The 21,263-nt window shown below is 36.6% G+C and overlaps 1 protein-coding gene and 1 pseudogene across 2 annotated transcripts in view; both read right to left on the bottom strand.

The window, feature by feature from the left end:
* CHM (CHM Rab escort protein) overlaps window positions 1–21,263 on the bottom strand; it is a 188,931-nt gene that overhangs the window by 61,142 nt on the left and 106,526 nt on the right. The window contains exon 9 of one of the 2 annotated variants that reach the window (XM_045774163.2): window positions 6,531–6,608. The exons of the other annotated variant lie outside the window; for it this stretch is intronic. Coding sequence (XP_045630119.2) covers window positions 6,531–6,608 — 78 coding nt within the window. The remainder of the gene's footprint in view (window positions 1–6,530; window positions 6,609–21,263) is intronic. 2 annotated transcript variants of the gene reach the window in all.
* On the bottom strand, window positions 10,252–20,448 carry LOC148106912 (prefoldin subunit 3 pseudogene; annotated as a pseudogene).

The raw sequence follows: 21,263 nt of genomic DNA, 5'->3' as shown, positions 1-21,263 counted from the left end.
CCCTGAAAAAATATTAAAGGGAACTCTTTGAGTGGGAAGGAAAGACCAAACGACAAAGACTAAAAAGGAGAGAAAAAAACCTCCAGAAACAATGACAAAACAAGCAATATAATGGCACTAAATTCATATCTACCAATAATTACTCTGAATGTAAATGGACTAAATGCTCCAATCAAAAGATATAGAATGGATTAACAACTAAGACACATCTATATGCCTACAAGAGACTCATTTTACACCTAAAGACACCTGCAAATTGACAGTGAGGGGATGGAGAAACATTTCTCATGCAAATGGAAAAAGAAAGCCAGAGCAGCAATACTTGTATCAGACAAATGAGACTTTAATCCAAAGACTTTATAAGAGATGAAAAAGGGCACTATATCATAATAAAGGACACTATATCAAAATACAGGGCACCATCCAACAAGAAGATCTAACAACTGTAGATATTTACACCCCCAACTTGGGAGCACCCAAATATATAAAACAACTAATAACAAACATAAAGGAACTCACTGATAATAATACAATGATAGTAGGGGACTTTAACATCCCACTTACAGCAATGGACAGATTATCTAAGCAGAAAATCAAGAAGGGAACAATGGCTTTGAATGACACACTGGATCAGATGGACATAACAGATATATTCAGAACATTTAGTCCTAAACCGGAAGAATACACATTCTTTTCGAGTGCACATGGGACATTCTCCAGAACACATTCCAGTTAACATACCATGCATAATTCTGATAACACCACTATGAAAACTGAAGTCAGCCATAAGAAAAAAATTGGAAAGACCACATATACATGGAGGCTAAACAACAGGGTACTAAAGAATGAATGGGTCAAATAGGAAATCAAAGAAGAAATTTTAAAAAATACACAGAAACAAATGAAAATGAAAACATAATGGTCCAAACCTTCAGGATGTAGCAGAAGCAGTCACAAGAGGGAAATATACAGCAATACAGACCTACCTCAAGAAGCAAGAAAAATCTCAAATAACCTAACCTTACACTTAATGGAGCTAGAAAAAGAACAAATGAAGCCTCAAGTCATCAGAAGAAGAGAAATACTAAAGATTAGAGCAGAAATAAATGATACAGAAACTAAAAAAACAAGAGAACAGATAAATGAAACCAGGAGCCGGTTCTCTGAAAAAATTTTATAAATTGATAAACCCCACTCAGACTTATCAAAGAGAAAAGAGAAAGCACCCTAATAAATAAAATCAAAAATGAGAGAGGAAAAATAGCAACTGACACCATAAGAGAATAGTATGAAAAACTATATGCCACAAATTGGACAACCTCGAAGAAAGAGATAAATTTCTAGAAACATATAAACTACCAAACTGAAAAGAGAAAAATAGAAAACTTGAATCTAAAAGCCAGCAAAGAAATTGAGTCAGTAATCAAAAACCTCCCAATAAACAGAAGTCCAGGGCCAGATGGCTTCCCAGTGGAATTCCACCAAACACTTAAAAAAGAGTTAATACCTATTCTTCTCAAACCATTCCAAGAACTAGAAATGGAAGGAGAACTTCCAATTCATCCTATGAGGCCAGCATTACTAAAGATTAGAGCAGAAATAAATGATACAGAAACTAAAAAAACAAGAGAACAGATAAATGAAACCAGGAGCTGGTTCTCTGAAAAAATTTTATAAACTGATAAACCCCACTCAGACTTATCAAAGAGAAAAGAGAAAGCACCCTAATAAATAAAATCAAAAATGAGAGAGGAAAAATAGCAACTGACACCATAAGAGAATAGTATGAAAAACTATATGCCACAAATTGGACAACCTTGAAGAAAGAGATAAATTTCTAGAAACATATAAACTACCAAACTGAAAAGAGAAAAATAGAAAACTTGAACAGTCTAAAAGCCAGCAAAGAAATTGAGTCAGTAATCAAAAACCTCCCAATAAACAGAAGTCCAGGGCCAGATGGCTTCCCAGTGGAATTCCACCAAACACTTAAAAAAGAGTTAATACCTATTCTTCTCAAACCATTCCAAGAACTAGAAATGGAAGGAGAACTTCCAATTCATCCTATGAGGCCAGCATTACACTGATTCCAATACCAGACTAAGACTCCACTAATAAAGAAAACTAGAGGCCAATATCCCTGATGAACACAGATAAAAAAAAATTCTCAAAAAAATACTAGCAAATCAAATCCAACAGTACATTAAAAGAATCATTCACTACGATCAAGTAGGATTTATTCCTGTGCTGCAAGGGTGGTTCAATATTTGCTAATCAATCAACATGATACAAAACAATAAAAAAAGGCTAAGAATCCTTTCAATAGATGCAGAAAAAAGTATCTGACAAAGTACAACATGATAAAAACCCTTAACAAAGTAAGGATAGAGAGAACACACTTCAACATAACAAAGGCCATATACAAAAAAACCCACAGCTAGTATCCTCCTCAATGGGGAAAAACAGAGCTTTTCCTCCATGGTCAGAGACAAGACAGGGATATCCACTCTTACCACTGTTATTCAACATAGTACTGGAAGGCCTAGTCTCAGCAGACAGCAAAAACAAATAAAAGCCATCCAAATAGGCAAGGAGGAAGCCAAATTTTCACTATTTGCAGATGACATGATACTATACATAGAAAACCCAAAAGACTCCACTGAAAAATTGCTAGAAATGATACACGAATTCAGTAAAGTCACGGGATATTCAACGTACAGAAATCTGTTGCATTTCTATACACCAATAACGAAGCAGCAGAAAGAGAAATCAAGGAATCGATCCCATTTACAGTATCACCAAAAACCATTAGGTATCTAGGAATAAACACAATCAAAGAGGTAAAAGATCTATACTCTGAAAACTATGCAACATTTATGAAAGTAACTGAAGATGACACAAAGAAATGGAAAAACATTTCATGCTCATGGATTAGAAGAACAAATATTGTTAAAATATCTATATTATCCAAAGCAATCTACACATTTAATGCAATCCCTATCAAAATACCAACAGTTATTTTTCACAAAGTTACAACAAAGAATCCTCAAATTTGTATGGAATCACAAAAGAGCCCCAATAGCCAAAGCAACCTTGAAAAAGAAAAGCTGAGCATCACAAATGTAGTCTTCAAGTTTTATTACAAAGCCGCAGTGATCAAGACAACATGGAAATGGCATAAAAACAGAAAAATCAATAGAACATAATAGAAAACCCAGAAATGAACCCACAACTATATGGTAAACAAAGCACGAAAGAACATCCAATGGAAAAAAGACAGTATCTTTAACAAATGGTACTGGGGAAACTGGATAGCAGTGTACAAAAGAATGAAACTGGACCACTTTCTTACAACCTACAGAAAAATAAATTCAAAATGGATTAAAGACCTGTGAGACAGGAAACCATTAAAATCCTAGAGAACAGAGGCAGTAACCTCCTTGACATTGGCTATAGCAACTTCTTACAAGATATGTCTCCTGAGGCAAGGGAAACAAAAGCAAAAATAAACTACTGAGACTTCCTCAAAATAAAAAGCTTCTGCACAGTGAAGGAGACAATCAACAAAACTAAAAGGCAATCTTCGGAGTGGGAGAAGATATCTGCAAACGACATATCAGAGGAAGGATTAGTATTTAAAATATTTAAAGAACTTATCAAACTCAATACCCAAGAAACAAATAATCCTGTTAAAAAATGGGAAGACATGAATAGACATTTTTCCAAAGAAGACACACAGATGGCCAAGAGACATAGAAAGATGCTCAACATCACTCATCATCAGGGAAACACAAATCAAAACTATGATAAGATATTACCTCATGCCTGTCAGAATGACTAAAATTAACAACACAGGAAACAAAAGCTGTTGGTGAAGATGTGGAGAAAGGGGAATCCTGTTACACTGTTGGTGGAAATGCAAACTGGTGCAGCCACTCTGCAAAACAGTATGGAGGTTCCTCACAAAGTTAAAAATAGAACTATCCTAAGACCCAGGAATTGCACTATTATGTATTTACCCAAAGGAAAAAAAAAATACTGATTCAAAGGGATACATGCACCCTGATGTTTACAGCAGCATTATCAACAATAGCCAATTCATGGAAAGAGCCCAAGTGTCCATTGACTGATTGAATAAAGAGGATGTGGTACATATCTACAATGGAATATTACTCAGCCATCAAAAAGAATGAAATCTTGCCACTGACAATGACATGGATGGCACTAGGGACTATTATGCTAAGTGAAATAAGTCAGTCAAAGACAAACACCATATGATCTCATTCATATGTGGAATTTAAGAAACAAAGACAAATGAACATTGGTGGGAATAAAAGAGAGGCAAACCAAGAAACAGATTCTTAACTATAGAGAACAAACTGATGGTTATTAGAGGGGAAGTGGGATGAGTTAAACAGGTGATGGCTATTAAGGAGGGCACTTGTGATGAGCACTGGGTACTGTATGTGATGAATCACTAAATTCTACACCTGAAACTAATATTGCACTTTATGTTAACTAGATGGAATTTACATAAAACCTCGGGAAAAATTAAAAAAAAAAACATTTATAGCGTAATGAAATAACAAAAAACAAAAAAATAAGTAAAATTCATATTTGACTCCAATAGATCTGGAAGGATCATCTTCATAAGGGCCTAGAATGAATTAAGATCTAAAGCTCCCAGTCTATCTTAGAACACTGGCTAAATCCTGAACTTTACATTACAGGTCAGTGTTTCTTAGAGTCATCTATGGAGCACCTACATTAGATTCATTTGAGGTGTTCCTCAAAACTGCAAGTTCCCTAACTCCATTCTAACCACATTATCCAATTTCACTCTCTGAGGGTGAGACACAGATATCTCCTTAAAAAAAAAACAAAAAAACAAAAAACCAGAAACAGAACAAGTTTACCTGGTGATTCTTAAACACATTAAAATTTGAAAACTACTAATGTTTGGTCTTTAGACCCGTAGCCCCCAGCTACCTGTTGCAACTGCAACCTGTAGCAGATCATAAAGAAGAGTTCCTCTCTTCAGAGTTTATAATAAAAACTACATCAAAGTGAAGGTAAATGTAAGCTTTAGTTGAACAAATGCTATTACTATACTAATGTATCCATTAAAAAAAAAACATGAGCCATGTAAATTCTTCATGTCACTAAGAGTAACAAGTAGAAATGGAACTGGGGCCAAAAAGGGTAAAAGGATGTAAGTAAATAAACACCAAATAAACAATTCACTATCTGGCTTTCCATCATAGGAACACACTCATGCTTCAAAATGAATGTATAAGGAAAAATGACTCTAAGAGGCTTAAAAACATCAGTTCCTTAAAAACAACCACTCCACAGTTATTCATGATCCAGTATATGAATATCCTGGGCCTTCAAAGATAGATTTTTCACTATACATTATCATTCTTCATTTCTGTGGTACCTTTGCATTAAGGTGCTAAAAGTACTTTACAAGCCCTTAAACTGTGTGTCTATATTATCTCATACTAGAGAATTACTTTCTAAGTTAAATTCACTGCCTAAATATTGCATGTTCTAGACTTGAATTTTTCTCCACCGTATCTCAAAATACCAGCTCTTGGTGTTATAGTCTATAAGAAATTACACTGCTTAGACTATACAAAATTACTGTAAAATGAAACAGCTTAAACTTTATATTTGTAAGCTTCCAGTTCACAACATTATTTTATGGCCTGAACAATGACTACTTCTTTATATATCCCCAAAAATAGTCATACTAGAGATATAGTGCTTAACAACACGGAACTGGAAAGAAAAATACACAGCAATTTAAACAGCTCCTAAAACTTAACCCAGTTTTAATTCAAACACAGAAATCAAAGAATACTAGTGTAATTCAGACAAGGGCGTATCTTAGTAACTAAATAATAAATCCTAGAAAAATGTAACTGAAATATAAAAACACAGACATAGATAGTATTTGGCATTTTTTAAAAGCAGGTACATTTTTATTTCAATCCTAAACCAGTCTGCAGGCCTAATATGATTGTATAAGAATTTATCTGCAGATAACAAGGTAGCATAGTTTATGACAACAATCTACCTAAAAAAATCACTAAAGTGTTTTCTCTTGGGAATGACATGCATTATCAGCAGAGATTAATCTGATGAGTCTTTAGGTGAGCTCCATTTTTAAAAATGCAATAACAGAGGGCTTTGTTGTCATCTGATAAAAATCAATTAGAGGAGGTAAGGCCACAAGGAAAACTAACATCACTCACCACCCACCCCCGGCAGCTGAAATGATTTGTCTTCCAAGCTTCGATGATCAGGAGCTATAGTTATATTGCAGGGAAATTAATTTAGTTTTTATATTCTGAACTCACTTTCTTTGTTCTGGAGGATCTAAATACAAATTACTTTTAATCAAGGTTGATATGATATTAATACCAGGGAAGATCTTTGAAGAATCATTTTTTTTAAATTGACTTTAGCATTTTTCACCTGTGCTTGGGGTGTAACTATAGGAATGTAACTTATATCATCCTTACTTTCTGGATTCTTTGTCCACAACAAGGCACTGTACTGAATGGCGAAGACAATAGATTCCACCAAACACTGCACACATCCTAGGAAGAGAATAGGGAAGTGTGAATTAGGATTCTTCAGGTGAAAATTAAGGAAGCATTATTTTCTCTGTCATGGTATTAAGAATCCTTCAGAAGTAATATTACTAATATTTTGATGCAACTAGAGGTATCAGTACTAATAATACAATGTTCAAGCCTACAATTATGATCAAGCCGAAAGTATCCCCAGGCGAAGCTCAGCTATTCCCCCAAACCACCACAGGCTACAAATACCCTTAAGAGGTAACGTCTGAGATCCCCAACAGAAATGACCACAGAGGGACACCTGGGTGGCTTAGTCGGTTGAGCATCTGACTCTTGACTTTAGGTCAGTTCATAATCTCATGGTCAGGAGACTGAACCCTGAGTCAGGCTCTGTGCTCAGGAGGGAGTCTGCTTGAGATTCTTTCTCCTCTCCCTGTGCCCCTCCCCCCACTCATGCAAGCTCCCTCTCTCAGTCTCTGTAAAATAAATAAATAAGTGACCACAGAGAAGTCTTAGGGAGGGAACAAGCAGGGAAGACTGGGAGACCCCTGAAGATTTTGCTTACCATAAAAGTAAACAAAAACTACACTAGGAACTGAAAACTAGAGCAGTAAGCACATGAGTTAATGCTGCAGTAGTTCTAAGGAGTTTGCCTATTTCATGAACCTAAGGGCTTGGGTTTAAATGCTTATGTAGGGACAGGAGAAGCCTTAGGATCCAAATAAGGCAGGGAGTAGAAAATGAGATATTGTCTCATATCCTTAAAGGACCACACTTCAGTGAAAAGGTGATGGGGGGGGGGACCCACTTAACCACATGAGGGAGAAAAATTGTTTTATCCAAAGCCCTGGGTGGAGGAAGATTATACCTCTATTATAACCAGAGGTCTGTCCTTACACAGGTAGGGGGTTTGAAATTATACTACGTGATCCAAGAAACCCTTAACCAATAAAACATCATGAAAGAAAAGTGGCTCTGCGTCGGTAGTACCTCTGGAGATTTGGTGGAAGCAATTGCTAAAACTTTCTGGAGCAATACGAGGCCACATGAAAGTGCCACAGATAGAATCCCCTTATGATATGTTTATAATCTAAAATTATACAACGCATGAAGAAAAATACCTTACCCTGAGTGAGGATTAACAGACATAACAAATGGGGTGGGGTAGCTGAAGTATGGACAGTCTTGTGGGGACTGCATCCTCTAACTGCACAGTTGGCTTAACCTCTCACATTGTATAATGGAATACTATAAGCAATTTAAAGTAATGAACTACATCCCCATCTATCAACATGGAATAATGGCAAAAACATAAAAATTGAGTGATAACAACAAACTAGGGAAGAATATATTCAGAATGATATCATTTATAAAATGTTTAAAAACTTCATTTGCAAAATACTACTATATATAATGTATGGATACATATATATGTAGTAAAAGTACAGAAACATTTAAGGGAATTGTAAACACCAAATTCAGGATAGTAGTTATCTCTGGGAAGAAAGGGAGTAAAAGTTACACTGAAGTTTCAATGGTTCCGTTTCTTAAAAAATATACTGAGAGCAAATATGGCAAAATGTTAAGATTTGACAAAACTGAATGGTTACATGGGTGACCTTTATATTATTCTGTGTACTTTCTGGAGTGTTCTTGAAATATTTCATAACCAGATTATAATGAAAAATATAAATAACTGGTAGAGATAAGTGACATTCACTAAGTATGGCATAATACTCCTATTATCTTTCTAAATTTAATTCATTTTACTGAACATGACCAAGCTATTTAGGATAGGTGAGGTTAGGTAATAATTCATTCTGGTATAGGACAACATAGAAATCAGGGTTTTTTTTCCATTGAGAAATTTGGAATATAAGAAATGGCACATTAGAGCAAGCAAGCAAAACTTCATGTGCTTAAAAACCCTTAGACTGCAAATTTTACCCAGGACACCTGCCACAAGAGAGTCTCCCTTCTTGCTAATCTTGTTCACTAGTCACATACCAAGTTACAGAATGATATTTATTAATTGTTCTGGATACCTGGTACTATTTGAGACACTGTACTGGACAGATCCTACACAGGGTTGGAAAAAAAAATCACCTCTCTATTAGACTGTTTAGATACATTTCCCAGGTGGTATTCTAACCCCTGTTGGCAGGGAAATACCAATATAGTGATTTGATGTGATTGAGATAATCAGCCCAACCTTCACCATCAATTTCCTGTTGAAACTGAAAGAGGCCACATTCACATAAAATATTACTGGCCCACTAAAAATACAGGATAAATTAGGTTAAGGTTACAAAATGGACAATCAAATTAAAAATGTGAATCACACAATCAGCATTCTCATTTGCCTGGGTATATCTTTGTTACATGAGTAGCAGCATCAGTGTTTCCAACTTCCTTGTAAGCAGCTACAGATGAACTGTAACCAACTAACTGGCCTACGGATTTTTTCATTTCAGTCATACTGGTCCATGTTTTTATACACATGCGTGCGCACACACACCCACGCACCTATCAATCCCCACCTTGGGAAAAAACAATTTTTAAATAACTTCCCATATTTCAAGAAAAGCGAGGGGATCAAGTTCAGAATCAGAAGTTGTATACAGTTAAAAAATCATAAAATATTATGCCATAGACTATTATGGTATTATCAAAAGCATGAGAAATCCACTTAACCAAAATTAAATTTTTTTTACAAAGACCTCCTTTCATTATCTATTACACTATCTATGAAATACATTGCTATATTAAGTATCCCTTCATTTTAAAATTAATTTCTATTAAGTTTTAGGGCAAATGAGGCCTCTGAAAAATTTATTTAAATATAAAATGCAATAGAGGCATTTATAACTTTATTTTAGTAAGTCATCAACAAATTCCCTGCTTTTCAACACGATTTAACTAATAGTGGACACATACTACACAGAAAGAACACAAGAATATACTACATAGAAGGAACACAAGAATGTAAAGAATGTTTAGGACTGGTTTGTGTGGATGTTATTTTTTTTAACGTCAGTGTTTTAATATCATGAAATACAAGTACAAAACATTGTACAAGTATATGTTGTACTACATGGAGAGAATAATACATCTGTGTTTTTATCAGAATCTGTATCACCCACTGTACCTATGGCTTTCCACGAGGATTTTTTTTCTTTTTTTTTTTAAAGATTTTTATTTATTTATTTATTTGACAGAGAGAGACAGCCAGCGAGAGAGGGAACACAGCAGGGGGAGTGGGAGAGGAAGAAGCAGGCTCCCAGCAGAGGAGCCTGATGTGGGGCTCGATCCCAGAACGCCGGGATCACGCCCTGAGCTGAAGGCAGACGCTTAACGACTGAGCCACTCAGGCGCCCCCACGAGGATTTTTCTACTCTTCCTATGAGGTTTTATCATGAATAAAAAGACTCACAAATCTCTTCAACCACTGCAGATTTATATTTATCTTAATATTCTTGTTCAGCTGCTCTGGATAACTACTAAGAAATATAAAATTGGGAATGCCTGGGTGGCTCAGTCGGTTAAGCGTCTGCCTTCGGCTCAGGTCAGGATCCCAGGGTCCTGGGATCCAGTTCCACATCAGGCTCCCTGCTCAGTGGGGAGCCTGCCTCTCCCCCCCCCACCCCCCCCCCCCGCTTGTGTTCTCCCTCTCTGACAAACAAATAAACAAAAGAAAGAAAGAAAGAAAGAAAGAAAGAAAGAAAGAAAGAAAGAAAGAAAGAAAGAAAGAAAGAAAGAAAGAAAAAGAAAGAAATACAAAATTGCCTTAGCCAAGAGTTTTGAGTGGCTAAAGAATTTTGTTATTTCACGTAGGCCAAGATCTCCCTTTTGTTGGCATTGCAAAGACACTGTGCACTTCTTTGCAGTAATAAAAAGCAGTCTCAATATCCCTCTTACTGTTTAGGAAGGCAAATTACGATTTCTTGAAAAGTACACAATATTACAATAGTTATTGGCTAAGCAGTAATTCATGAAAATCCATTTATATAAGACAAACAACAACAACAGAGAGCCATAACGCCCCATATGTACTAAAGGAAACAAGTTTGGAAATATTTAAATTAACTTTTTTCTACCTCCACACTGGTTTAACCACATCAAGTGAGAGTAACATCAGCCAATAAAGAAAAGTGTCCAGAATTCAGCTGCCATAGCATACCTCAGCCATTTCAACTAAGACTTTTTTTTTAATGACAAACCAAAAAAATGATGAAAGTAGCATTTACTTTGTTGGAAATTAAAAAAATGAAAATACTGCTGATTTCATAAAATATTTGAAACTAATTTTGTTTTTATAAAATGATGTTTATCTTTTTTTTTAAGTTTTAATTATCGTTCTTGCTGTTAAAAAAATCAGCAGAGTCATGTCAACCTTTAGGGATAAACTCTCGGGTATTTCAAATAACATGTTTGGAAAACTGAACCACATTTTTAATTACCAGCATTATGCTTTGTTCTTGGTAGAATCATTTTTGTTTCTTGTTTTTTACATCCCAGTTATAAACCCTGGCCGTACCGACTTCTGTGGTAGTAAACTAATCTCAAAGAAAGTCATGGTCTTCCTCAAGAGAATCAAGATTCTTCATGGCAGTCGATAAATTCTTTTCCAACAATGCTTGAGCTTCATCAATACCATATTCAAGCATTACATTAGCCCCCAACCACTTTATCACTAGGAGGAACTGAAGCTTTGCAATACAGGTTATCTGCCAGTAAGAATCTGGTCTCCAGTGAACTGGTGGCCTCTTTTCTCTTCTGCATGTATTTTAGAATTTCTAAAGTCTGACCCTTTAGCCTCCTTTTGAGCAAGGTTGAGTTCCGTAAACATACTTCTGGTACCATTCATCCAGCTTCTTTAGTACTGTATCTGCAGTCTCATTCCCATGCTGTTTCATGAAAGAATCTACATCTTCCACAAACACGGCCTCAGGAATCCCTGGGTGGAGCTGCCACTGTGGCCACTTCTCCTAAGCCAATGATCAGATACTGTCAGAATCCAACAAATTTCCTCTTAGTTTTAAATAAGAACTGGGTGTATCTTATGCTCTTGGAAAGAATCACTTGATATTTACCATAAATCTACACAACTGCAAAAGTGTGCACCTGCATATGTATATGCGTTTTTCATGCTCCTTCTCATTGGCTTCCCCCCCCATTCCAGTCATGCCTGTTAGGGAAAATATGTGTTGCTCACAATGGTGGCATTTGTTCTCTCTTACATCTGTGTTTTTCTCACATAGCTTATGCCCAAGTGAAAAAACCAGTGGTTCTGTCACCAGCTAAATCCTAAGAGCTGACCTTTACTGCCCACCTACTTGTACTCACCAACCTTTGTCCCACATTTTTCCTTAAGCTCCTCTTGTCAGCTCATCTCATAACTCAAGCAAACAGAAACCAAAACTACCCCCTCAAACTATAGCCACTGCCCTGAGAAGACCTCCACCAGTCCAGACCAGTTTGAGTGCAAACCCTGACCCTGACTTGCTCCTGCACAGACAGACCACGGATTAAATTCTAGAATGACTGACAGCTACCTTTATCTCACAATACTACTAAAATCTCTGCCCAAGGAGGAGCAGAAGCCTCATTTACGTAACATGCAATGTGTGTATAGGCATGTTTCCTTAAGGAGCATGTGTCACCTATGCCTGCCTCTACAGAGAATGACAAGGCTTCCCTATCTAAATATTCATCTGAACCCTAAGATAAAAGGCACCCATTCACCCTTGCTCGAGGAGTCATGGCTTTGGAAGTTATTCCCCATGATCTCCTTATTTGCTGCAAATCTAGTATCTTCCATGTGACAACTCACCTGGTGTAGTTTCTATCTGTGACTCACCAAGGAGAGAACTCATGTTAAGTTAGTTTGGAAAAAAGTGCCGGGCAAAATGAGACTGATGAAAACAAATTTTGGTTGAGGGAGGGCTATTTGGTGGCAATGAGTTACTGAGGAAACATCACTGACCAAATAAGTAAGGAGCACAATAGCAAGCAGTATTTGACAGCTGCATTTAAAACTCAAATAGCAGACATTTACATAAGAAGCAGGGAATTACAAGAGAAATGAGGAAATAACAGATGGTTACACACAGGTCTTTGGGGCAAACGGCCAATAATAACAATACAAATAATCATCACAGCTAGCACTGAGTACTTACTACATGCCAGAAGCTTTACATGTATTAACACATTGCATCCTACAGGCAGAGTTTCACAGATTTGGAAACTAAGGCAAAGAGAGGTCAAGTGACTTACTCAAGGTCATTTAGTAGATGGTATGGCTGAATGAAAACTCAGGCAATATGGTTCCAGTGGCTTCTCTGTTAACTATCATACAAACCGGGTGTTATACGCAACTAATGAACCATCGAACTTTACATCGGAAACCGGGGATGTACTGTATGGTGACTAACATAATATAATAAAAAAACATTAAAAAAAACCTATCATACAAACTGCCTCACTGTCAGTATCATCTTATCTTGGCATTATGAAGGAAAGCAACATGAAGTCAGATGGTCAAAGTTACTCTCAAGAGTTGTCCTAACTCTTGGCAAGTTGCAAAGATTATTACACAAAATAACATAATTTCTCAATTTCTACACATTTTGTCTCATAAAAAGAACGTGTTTATTTGTACATATGAAATGGATTATGTGCACTTCATTTTGGATAGAACATAAGCTCAGAGTAATAACCATGGGAATACTCATCTTTAGAGTACCTAGCAAATTATGAATACTTTGCAACCACATTTTAAGAAGTAATTTATAAAGTATATTGGCAAATAGAGATCTTCAAACAGAGAAAGGCAAACACTTTGCCATGAATTATTTGCAGGTAATAAGGTTCCACAAGACAAATGTTTTCTTCCAGTGCATTAAATGGCAGCCTAGCAACCCACCAAGAGTTAACACACCTTTAATGATGGACAATTAAGCTACCAAAGACAGTGAATACTACTGAGATGCCAGTCAGGCCCCAGCTTTGGTGCAGTTCATACCACCCATCTTGGGGTCTAACATAAGGCCTAGCAAGGTAGCTCTGTATACTCACCTTAGGATACTATGGGGCCTAGAGGCAAGCAAGTATACATTTTATGGGATTTGCCTAAAAAAACAAACTACAAATGCACTAAATATAGTAGGTAGTAACTATTAAAAAAAGTCACTACAAAAATACCTTTGAAACACTTTATCAAATGCCATTAAAAACAAAACCAAAAGGGTCCATTACAAGAGAATTCTGAATGACCACTGATTGTCATCACTGTACTTTAGTGAGACCCCCACTTAAATTATACTGGTAAAGCAGAAGTTCACTCAATGGTAATTAGGCACATCTTAAGTTTCATGAGAGACAATAAAGCTTCAGTGATTGCCATCTATCTTACACAAAGTTAAACCGTTGTATTTACTTGTTAACTATATCCAGACATACATTTATCAGAGTACTATGTTTGAAACGACACTGAATTTTCTATCACGTTTATCAAGTGTCTGCTGGCCACAAAAACGTGTGTAGGGAAAACTTCTAGTGTGTGTATGTGTTTATTTTTATATATTTAAATATATACAGGTTTATATATATTATGTAGTACATAGCATGTTTATGGGTTATATACTTATACTGCATATTTATATTACTACATCATGTTTACTGGTTACGTATTTATATTTCTTAGCAATGTGTTTGTTTATACTATCATCCCTCTTTTTTTTTTTTCTTTCTAGGTATCTGGTATCTTTTTTCCTAGCAGGAAGCTGGGGGAAGGGAAGTATTATTGTTGCTGTAGTTGGTCTGTCTCCTGGGAATGCGAAATTGGACAGCTTCATCTCCTCTCCCCTACTCAAGAACTCCTCTGCAACTCAAACAATTGTCATCCAACTCAGCACAGACTTCCTATTGGCCCAGAACTAAGTGTTTTCTTAAGAACATGAGCTAAACAATAGGTACTGACTCCTGTAGCCTCAGGAAACAGTTATGCTCATAACAATCCCAAGGCAGGCCTCCTCCCTTGGTATAAGTTCTTAGGAATCATTACCTATGAAGTTTTAGACTATTCAGTAAGACCATAAGAAAAAAAAGAAAAAAAAAACCCAACCCTCAAATGAATGGTCCATTACAACATGGCCTCACTCACAGTGATCCAGTATGACCAAAATGGCAAGCCCTCCTTGATACTAGTCATGGTGACAGAACCCAAGGGAACTTGTTTGGCAAGCAGCAATCACCAAAACTAAATGGTGACTGAAAGTCAAGCATATAATCTCAGTCATGCTGTACAAATTGCACAGAGATCAGCTCCTGAAGATGGTTGTGAAATCAATATGACAGTCTACGGACTGAGACTGCCTAGGTGCCTATCCTGATTCCCCTACTTATTAGTTGTATGACTATGCTTCAGTTCTCAAGATTATAAAATGGAGATAATAATAATACCTATCACACAGGGTTGTTGAATGGATTAAATGAGTTAATGCATGTGACATGTTTGTTCTGTACCTGACACACCATAAACATTCCATAAATTGGTAGCTTTTGTTAGGTACCACTTTCTACAGCAAAGGGACGATGATTATAGACTATATACCACCCATGTTTGTAGGCTACATTGCTGTAACTGACTCTGAGAATCTGCCTATATGTATTCAAGGCCTGTATTTTCTTCTAACAATTTAAGCAACTTAGGCAGCTGGTCAATTCAACTACCTCCCAGAAGGGAACTGTGACAGTTCTAAGAGAACTGTTGATGCTGATAAGGACAAGCAACTGAGATTTACTTCTTCATTCCCAAATATTTATGAAACTAGACCTACTATGTACCAGAGGCAGCTCTGGGCAGCACTAAGGATATAAAAATAAACTAGACAAATGCTGTCCTTGCTGACATATAACTTATCTAGCGCATGAGAGACAATAAGCAAGAGATATAATAACAGTAGATACTGGTATGTGTTCTGAAACAAAATAGGATAACGTAAGGGTGATGTGAGGGTCTGAATGCTAGACAGGATAATCAGGGACAACTTCTTTGAGGAATTTATATTTGAGCCAAGACCTGAGTGACCAGAAGAAATCAACCATGTGAAGATCTGGAGGAACAGTCTAAGCAGAAGGAACAGCAATTTGAAAGCTTGGAAGTGCAAACTAGTTCAGTGTATTTGAGGAAGAGAGAAAATGAGTAGGGCTGGAACACAGTAATAGAAATATAGTATGAAATGGGGTCACAGAGATAATCAAGGGCCTGATAATGCAGAGCTTCAAAGGCCAGAGTGAAAACCTTAAAATTTATTCTAAGTACAATGGGAAGCCACCAGAAGGTCCTGAGCAGAACAGTGACATAATCAGATTTGTATTTTATTTTTATTCTTAAAACCTTCTATTATGAAAAATATCAAATGTACATAACAGTAATACAATATAGTTCCCTTACATCCATCACCCAGACTCACCATTTATCAAGATTTTATAGCATTGGACTATATCATTTTTTAACTAAAAAATTTTAAATTCCAGTATAGCTACCATACAATGTTGTATTAGTTTCAGGTGTACAATACAGCAATTCACCAATTCTACACATTACTCAGTGCTCATCATGTTAAACGTACTCTTAATCCCCTTTACCTATTTCATGTGCCTTCCCATCTACCTCCCCTCTGGTAAACATCAGTTTCCTCTCTATGAGTCTTTTTTGTTTTTTTCTGTTTCTTAAATTCCACATATGAGTGAAACCATATGGTAATTTGTCTTTCTCTGCCTGACTTATTTCACTTAGCATTATACTTTCTAGATCCATCCATGTTGTTGCAGATGGCCACAATTTCATTCTTTTTTATGGCTCAGAAATAATCGTGTGTGTGTATATGTACATGTGTATATATATACATATACACACACACACACCACGTCTTCTTATTCATTCATCTATTGATGGACATTTGGGCTGCTTCCATAATTTGACTAGTGTAAATAATGCTGAAATAAACATAAGGGTGCTATATCTTTTTGAATTACTGTTTCCATAGTCTTTGGGTAAATACCCAGTAGAGGAATTACTCGATCAAATTTATATTTTTTAAAAGATGAGCTTGGCTGCTGTGCAGAGAATTGTCAATAGGGCAAGAGTGGAAAAGGTGAGGCCAGTTATGTTTGCAGTAGACCAAGTGAGAGATGATGGGAACCTGAAGCAGGGTAGTGGCAATGGAGATGAAATGGAGAGACTGAAGACCTATTTGAGACACAAAGCCGAGAAGAATTGCCGGTGGACTGGATGTAGCAGGGAGATGTCCTCCTGAAGACAAGTTCAAGGTAATTCAGATATTCATGACAGGAGTCTCCCCTCTGAAATGTTTAACTATCAAATTTAACTGTTCAAGCCTGATACAATCTTCCTGTACAGGTAGTGCTTTGAAGGATTCTGCAGAAACACTCTTCTTCCACCTAGGGTGTGACTATTAGAGCCAGCTAATTGTTACCAACCTCAACAACCACTGTATCTATCCTGGCCATTCATTAAGATTGCTACTTAATACTCTAGGTACAAACATCCAGATAGAGGTGGTACCAGGAACAGATCAGTTTCTGGCATTCAAAAAGTTATCATGACCTGTAAGGACACAGCACTGCTGATAATTCAGGAAATTATATGTCACAAGTATCTGAGTCCAACGGGGCTTTTGATGCAAATTTCACACTCATGAAAAGGTTGTGGACAGATGGATTGCCCTTTAGGCATTGCCGTCATTCTTGAAAGGCATAATCACCATGCTTAACGTAGAAAAAGCTGCCAAAAAGCAATACACAGCCTTCAGAAAACTCATGCCCAGAAACTGCCTCTATTTTATAGATCCTAGCCATATATCTAGCTTCCTCTGTTCTTGGTGACATTCTGTAGATGATGTATTCATTTTTTTTTCAGCTTTTTCAGCTGTCCTTAAATTAACCTTCTATAGGAAGAGTCACAATAAAACAATGTATTGTATGACAGAAACAGATCTGTATTAATAACGGCACCAGGGACCCAGAATAAATTAATATAAATTATAGAATACAAGTCATCAATCTTCTTTTTCACTAGTTCTCTTTTCTTTGGAGGGATGGGTGAAATAAGTGAAGGGGATTAAGAATATACTTACCATGATGAGCACTGAGTAATGTATAGAATTGGTAAATCACTATAATGTACACTTAATATAACATTGTATGTTAATTATACTGGAATTTTAAAAAATTAAAAAGTCACCATTCAATATTTAAAAAAAATTAAGCCTTCCAAAAATACTGGAGGTCAATTTATATGGTTGGGTCATAACCTAGGCTCTATATCTACACATCATGTGTAAAATGGCTCCCCAGTTTATATGCAAACCAGAAACACCATGTCAACTCAATGACTCTCTAATACAGCCTATTGCAATGACATCAATGGAGCTCTTTGGGAGAGCACTAATGGTTCCTAACTACTCTTTAAACATAATTTAAATTAAGCTTTTAATAAAACTGAACTTTTTAGTCTGAACACACAGACTAGCAGCTTCATGTTTTTTTATTTTTTAATCTGCCACATATCTACTTAAGCAAATTCATTTAAAAAGAGAGCTTTCAAATTCTGAAGGAAGTCCTTGGTTCAAACTTTTAAGATGTAGCAAAGAAGTCTATAGTAAATCTACTTAGGCTCTCCAAGAGACTTCTTTCGGTTAATTTCCTTTCTCTGCCTCTTTCTCTGCTTTGACATTCTGTACACAATATATTCATTTCTTAACATAATTCTTATTAAATCATTGATTCATTTTGCTACCTAGTCTTCAAAACTCAAATTGTACAAATAGCACAGGCAAATAGGCATCAATTTTAAATCAGGACAGTAATATACTTTTTTTGTAATGCCCTTCATGACTATGTCCAGTACAGTGTGTGTTTTTCTTAATGCAGACATAAGAATATCCAAAGCTAATGTTTTCTGAGATTCCCTACATAATGACTCCTACGTCCTTTTCATGGGTTGAAAAATATGGTCAGCAGATCCATCTAGAGATACAATCACTTTTATGCCATTTTCCTGCCTTCTCACACTGCCTTATGAAAGTCCTTCAGCTAATACTCTTTCAGCTCAATATTTTACTATCTACAAGCCCTCAGTGTCAACTATAAATTGGGAAGCAGCTGAGAGTTACTATGCTGACTGTCCAAAATCATTTATAAACATGTTGAAAAAAAACGGTAAACATTTCTTGGGAGAGCATACTGTAAAAATCTCCCCATGCAAGGAAGAGTTCATTTAATCCACCCATTCCTTTTTTCCTGTGTTTGAACTAGATCTCTATGCATGACTAAACATTATCCCTAATCCCACGGTAGGAGGACATTTTTAAAGCAGTATTTGGTATAAAATCTTATCAAAGGCTTTTTGAAAATCTAAATGTTCACGGACTCCTCCTTGTTCACACCATATTTATCCCCTCTCAAAGAACCCTGTCAGATGGCTGATGTATAATTACCTCACAAAAACCATATTATGTCTTCTTGTGGATTACATGTTCAATAATTTCATCCTTTAGCTATTTATTAAAAAATTGACTGTCAAGTCAAATAGCCTTATTCCTCTGCGATTCCTGGGCTCCTTCTTTAAACTATATACCCTCTATACCTTCTCCATACCCTCAAATCAACTGATTTCCTTTAACTGCCCCTCCCAAACCAAATCCCTGCTCAGGACTGTCTTAAACTGAATTGGTTCAGACAAAAAAGTACCCGAGGCCCCTTCAGTCACCAATACTTTCATTTCCCCCCCCTTGGATTGTATGTATCCACTCATAGAGTAAAAATAAAACAAAGGATAGTCATTTGTGTTAAGCAAATCCTAGGAAAGACCTGCAAGCTTTCTCAATTCAAAGGCTAATGGTACTAACCTGGAACATGATTCACCTAGGGCTACATATAAAACTGCAATTGCTCAAATCAACCAACTAGCCATTGGCATATGCTAGTTTCACAGTAGATACACAGACTTAGCCCTCTGTTAGGTAAATGAGAGAAATGACATTAAGCGTAACAACTGGAAAAAATTAAAGACTACTAGAAGTATTATAAGGGAACTGAAAGAGAAGAGGTTAATATGTGTTGGAAGAGGAGTTACAGAATGTCAAAAGTAGAGGAAACCTTTAAAACAGCTAGACCAATTTCCTGTTACAGAAAATCAGAGAAGGTAAACTACTTGCCTAAAAGCATACAGCTTCTAGCAGTCAGGTGTAGTGAAAGATCTGATGGCTAGGCCTGTATCAACCCTTGAAGAGGAACAGGTCAGACTGTTGGGGGCAGGAACAGATCCTAAAAGGTGGAAAAGTAATGAGAAAATGCAGAAAGGTGAGAGTGTGCATAGACACTGGAATAATTAAATGAATGTACAAAGTAGGGCAGCCGGGTGGCTCAGTCGGTTAAGCGTCTGCCTTTGGCTCAGGTCATGATCTCAGGGTCCTGGGATCGAGCCCTGCACCCAGCTCTCCGCTCAACGGTGAGTCTGCTTCTCCCTCTCCCTCTGTGATCTCTCTCACTTTCACTCTCTCAAATAAATAAAATCTTTAAAAATAAATAAATATATAAATAAATAAATAAATAAATAAATAATGGATGTACAAACTGGGGAATGACAGGAAGGAGCTAAAGAATAAAATTATTACAGAATGGGGCTAAAAGGTAAATAGAAGTGTTTGTATTTGATGTGACAGACAATGCCACTGGAAGTGCCATGCTGGTTTGATGAAGGAGACAGACAGTGGGAGCAGGAGAGCAGCTAGCAATTATAGTCCTGACCATGGCAGAAGAGTAGAAACTGGGGGGCGCCTGGGTGGCACAGCGGTTAAGCGCCTGCCTTCGGCTCAGGGCGTGATCCTGGCGTTACGGGATCGAGCCCCACATCAGGCTCCTCTGCTATGAGCCTGCTTCTTCCTCTCCCACTCCCCCTGCTTGTGTTCCCTCTCTCGCTGGCTGTCTCTATCTCTGTCAAATAAATAAAATCTTTAAAAAAAAAAAAAAAAAAAAAAAAAAAAAGAAGAGTAGAAACTGGGGAAAGCATAACTCTAAGAAACTGAGAAAAAATAACATACTAGTTAGGACAGAGTCAAAGGTTAATCCCAGAATTACTGTTGATTTGTGAGAAGAAAAATACCACTGGAATGCTTGTGGTTTCCTTAAAGGGTGCTCAATTTATAGAGTACCTCAAAATCCAAATCTAGACTTCTGAGGTGATATGGAGATGGCATAAATTCACTACATACCATAGTTGCGAACTATGAGTGACATAAATGAAGGGCATTTTCGAATGGCTATAATTTTTTTTAAAAACTCAATTTGGTGAAAGATACCATCCTCTGACATGTACAAATAAAAACTGTCATTTACCTATAGCAAGGAGTTACCAACTGGACATCCATGGGATAGATCTGCTTGTAGATAAATTTTGTATGACCTCACAGTTTAAAAGAAAAATGTTACTTTGGCATAAACAATCTAGATCTCTGTCTTCTTTAAAAGAGAAAATCTGGCAACACTAGACCTATAATCAAGACTTACAGTCACACAGCAGCTTCTCTCTTTAGATGTATCCTGTGCTCAACAGCTCACCATGGTTTCTACTGCTCCAACCAT

Source organism: Ursus americanus, chromosome X (genome assembly GCF_024610735.1).
Source record: "Ursus americanus isolate L20-20 chromosome X, mUrsAme1.1.p, whole genome shotgun sequence".
Lineage (NCBI taxonomy): Eukaryota > Metazoa > Chordata > Mammalia > Carnivora > Ursidae > Ursus > Ursus americanus.
This window is presented reverse-complemented; position numbering and strand designations above follow the sequence as displayed.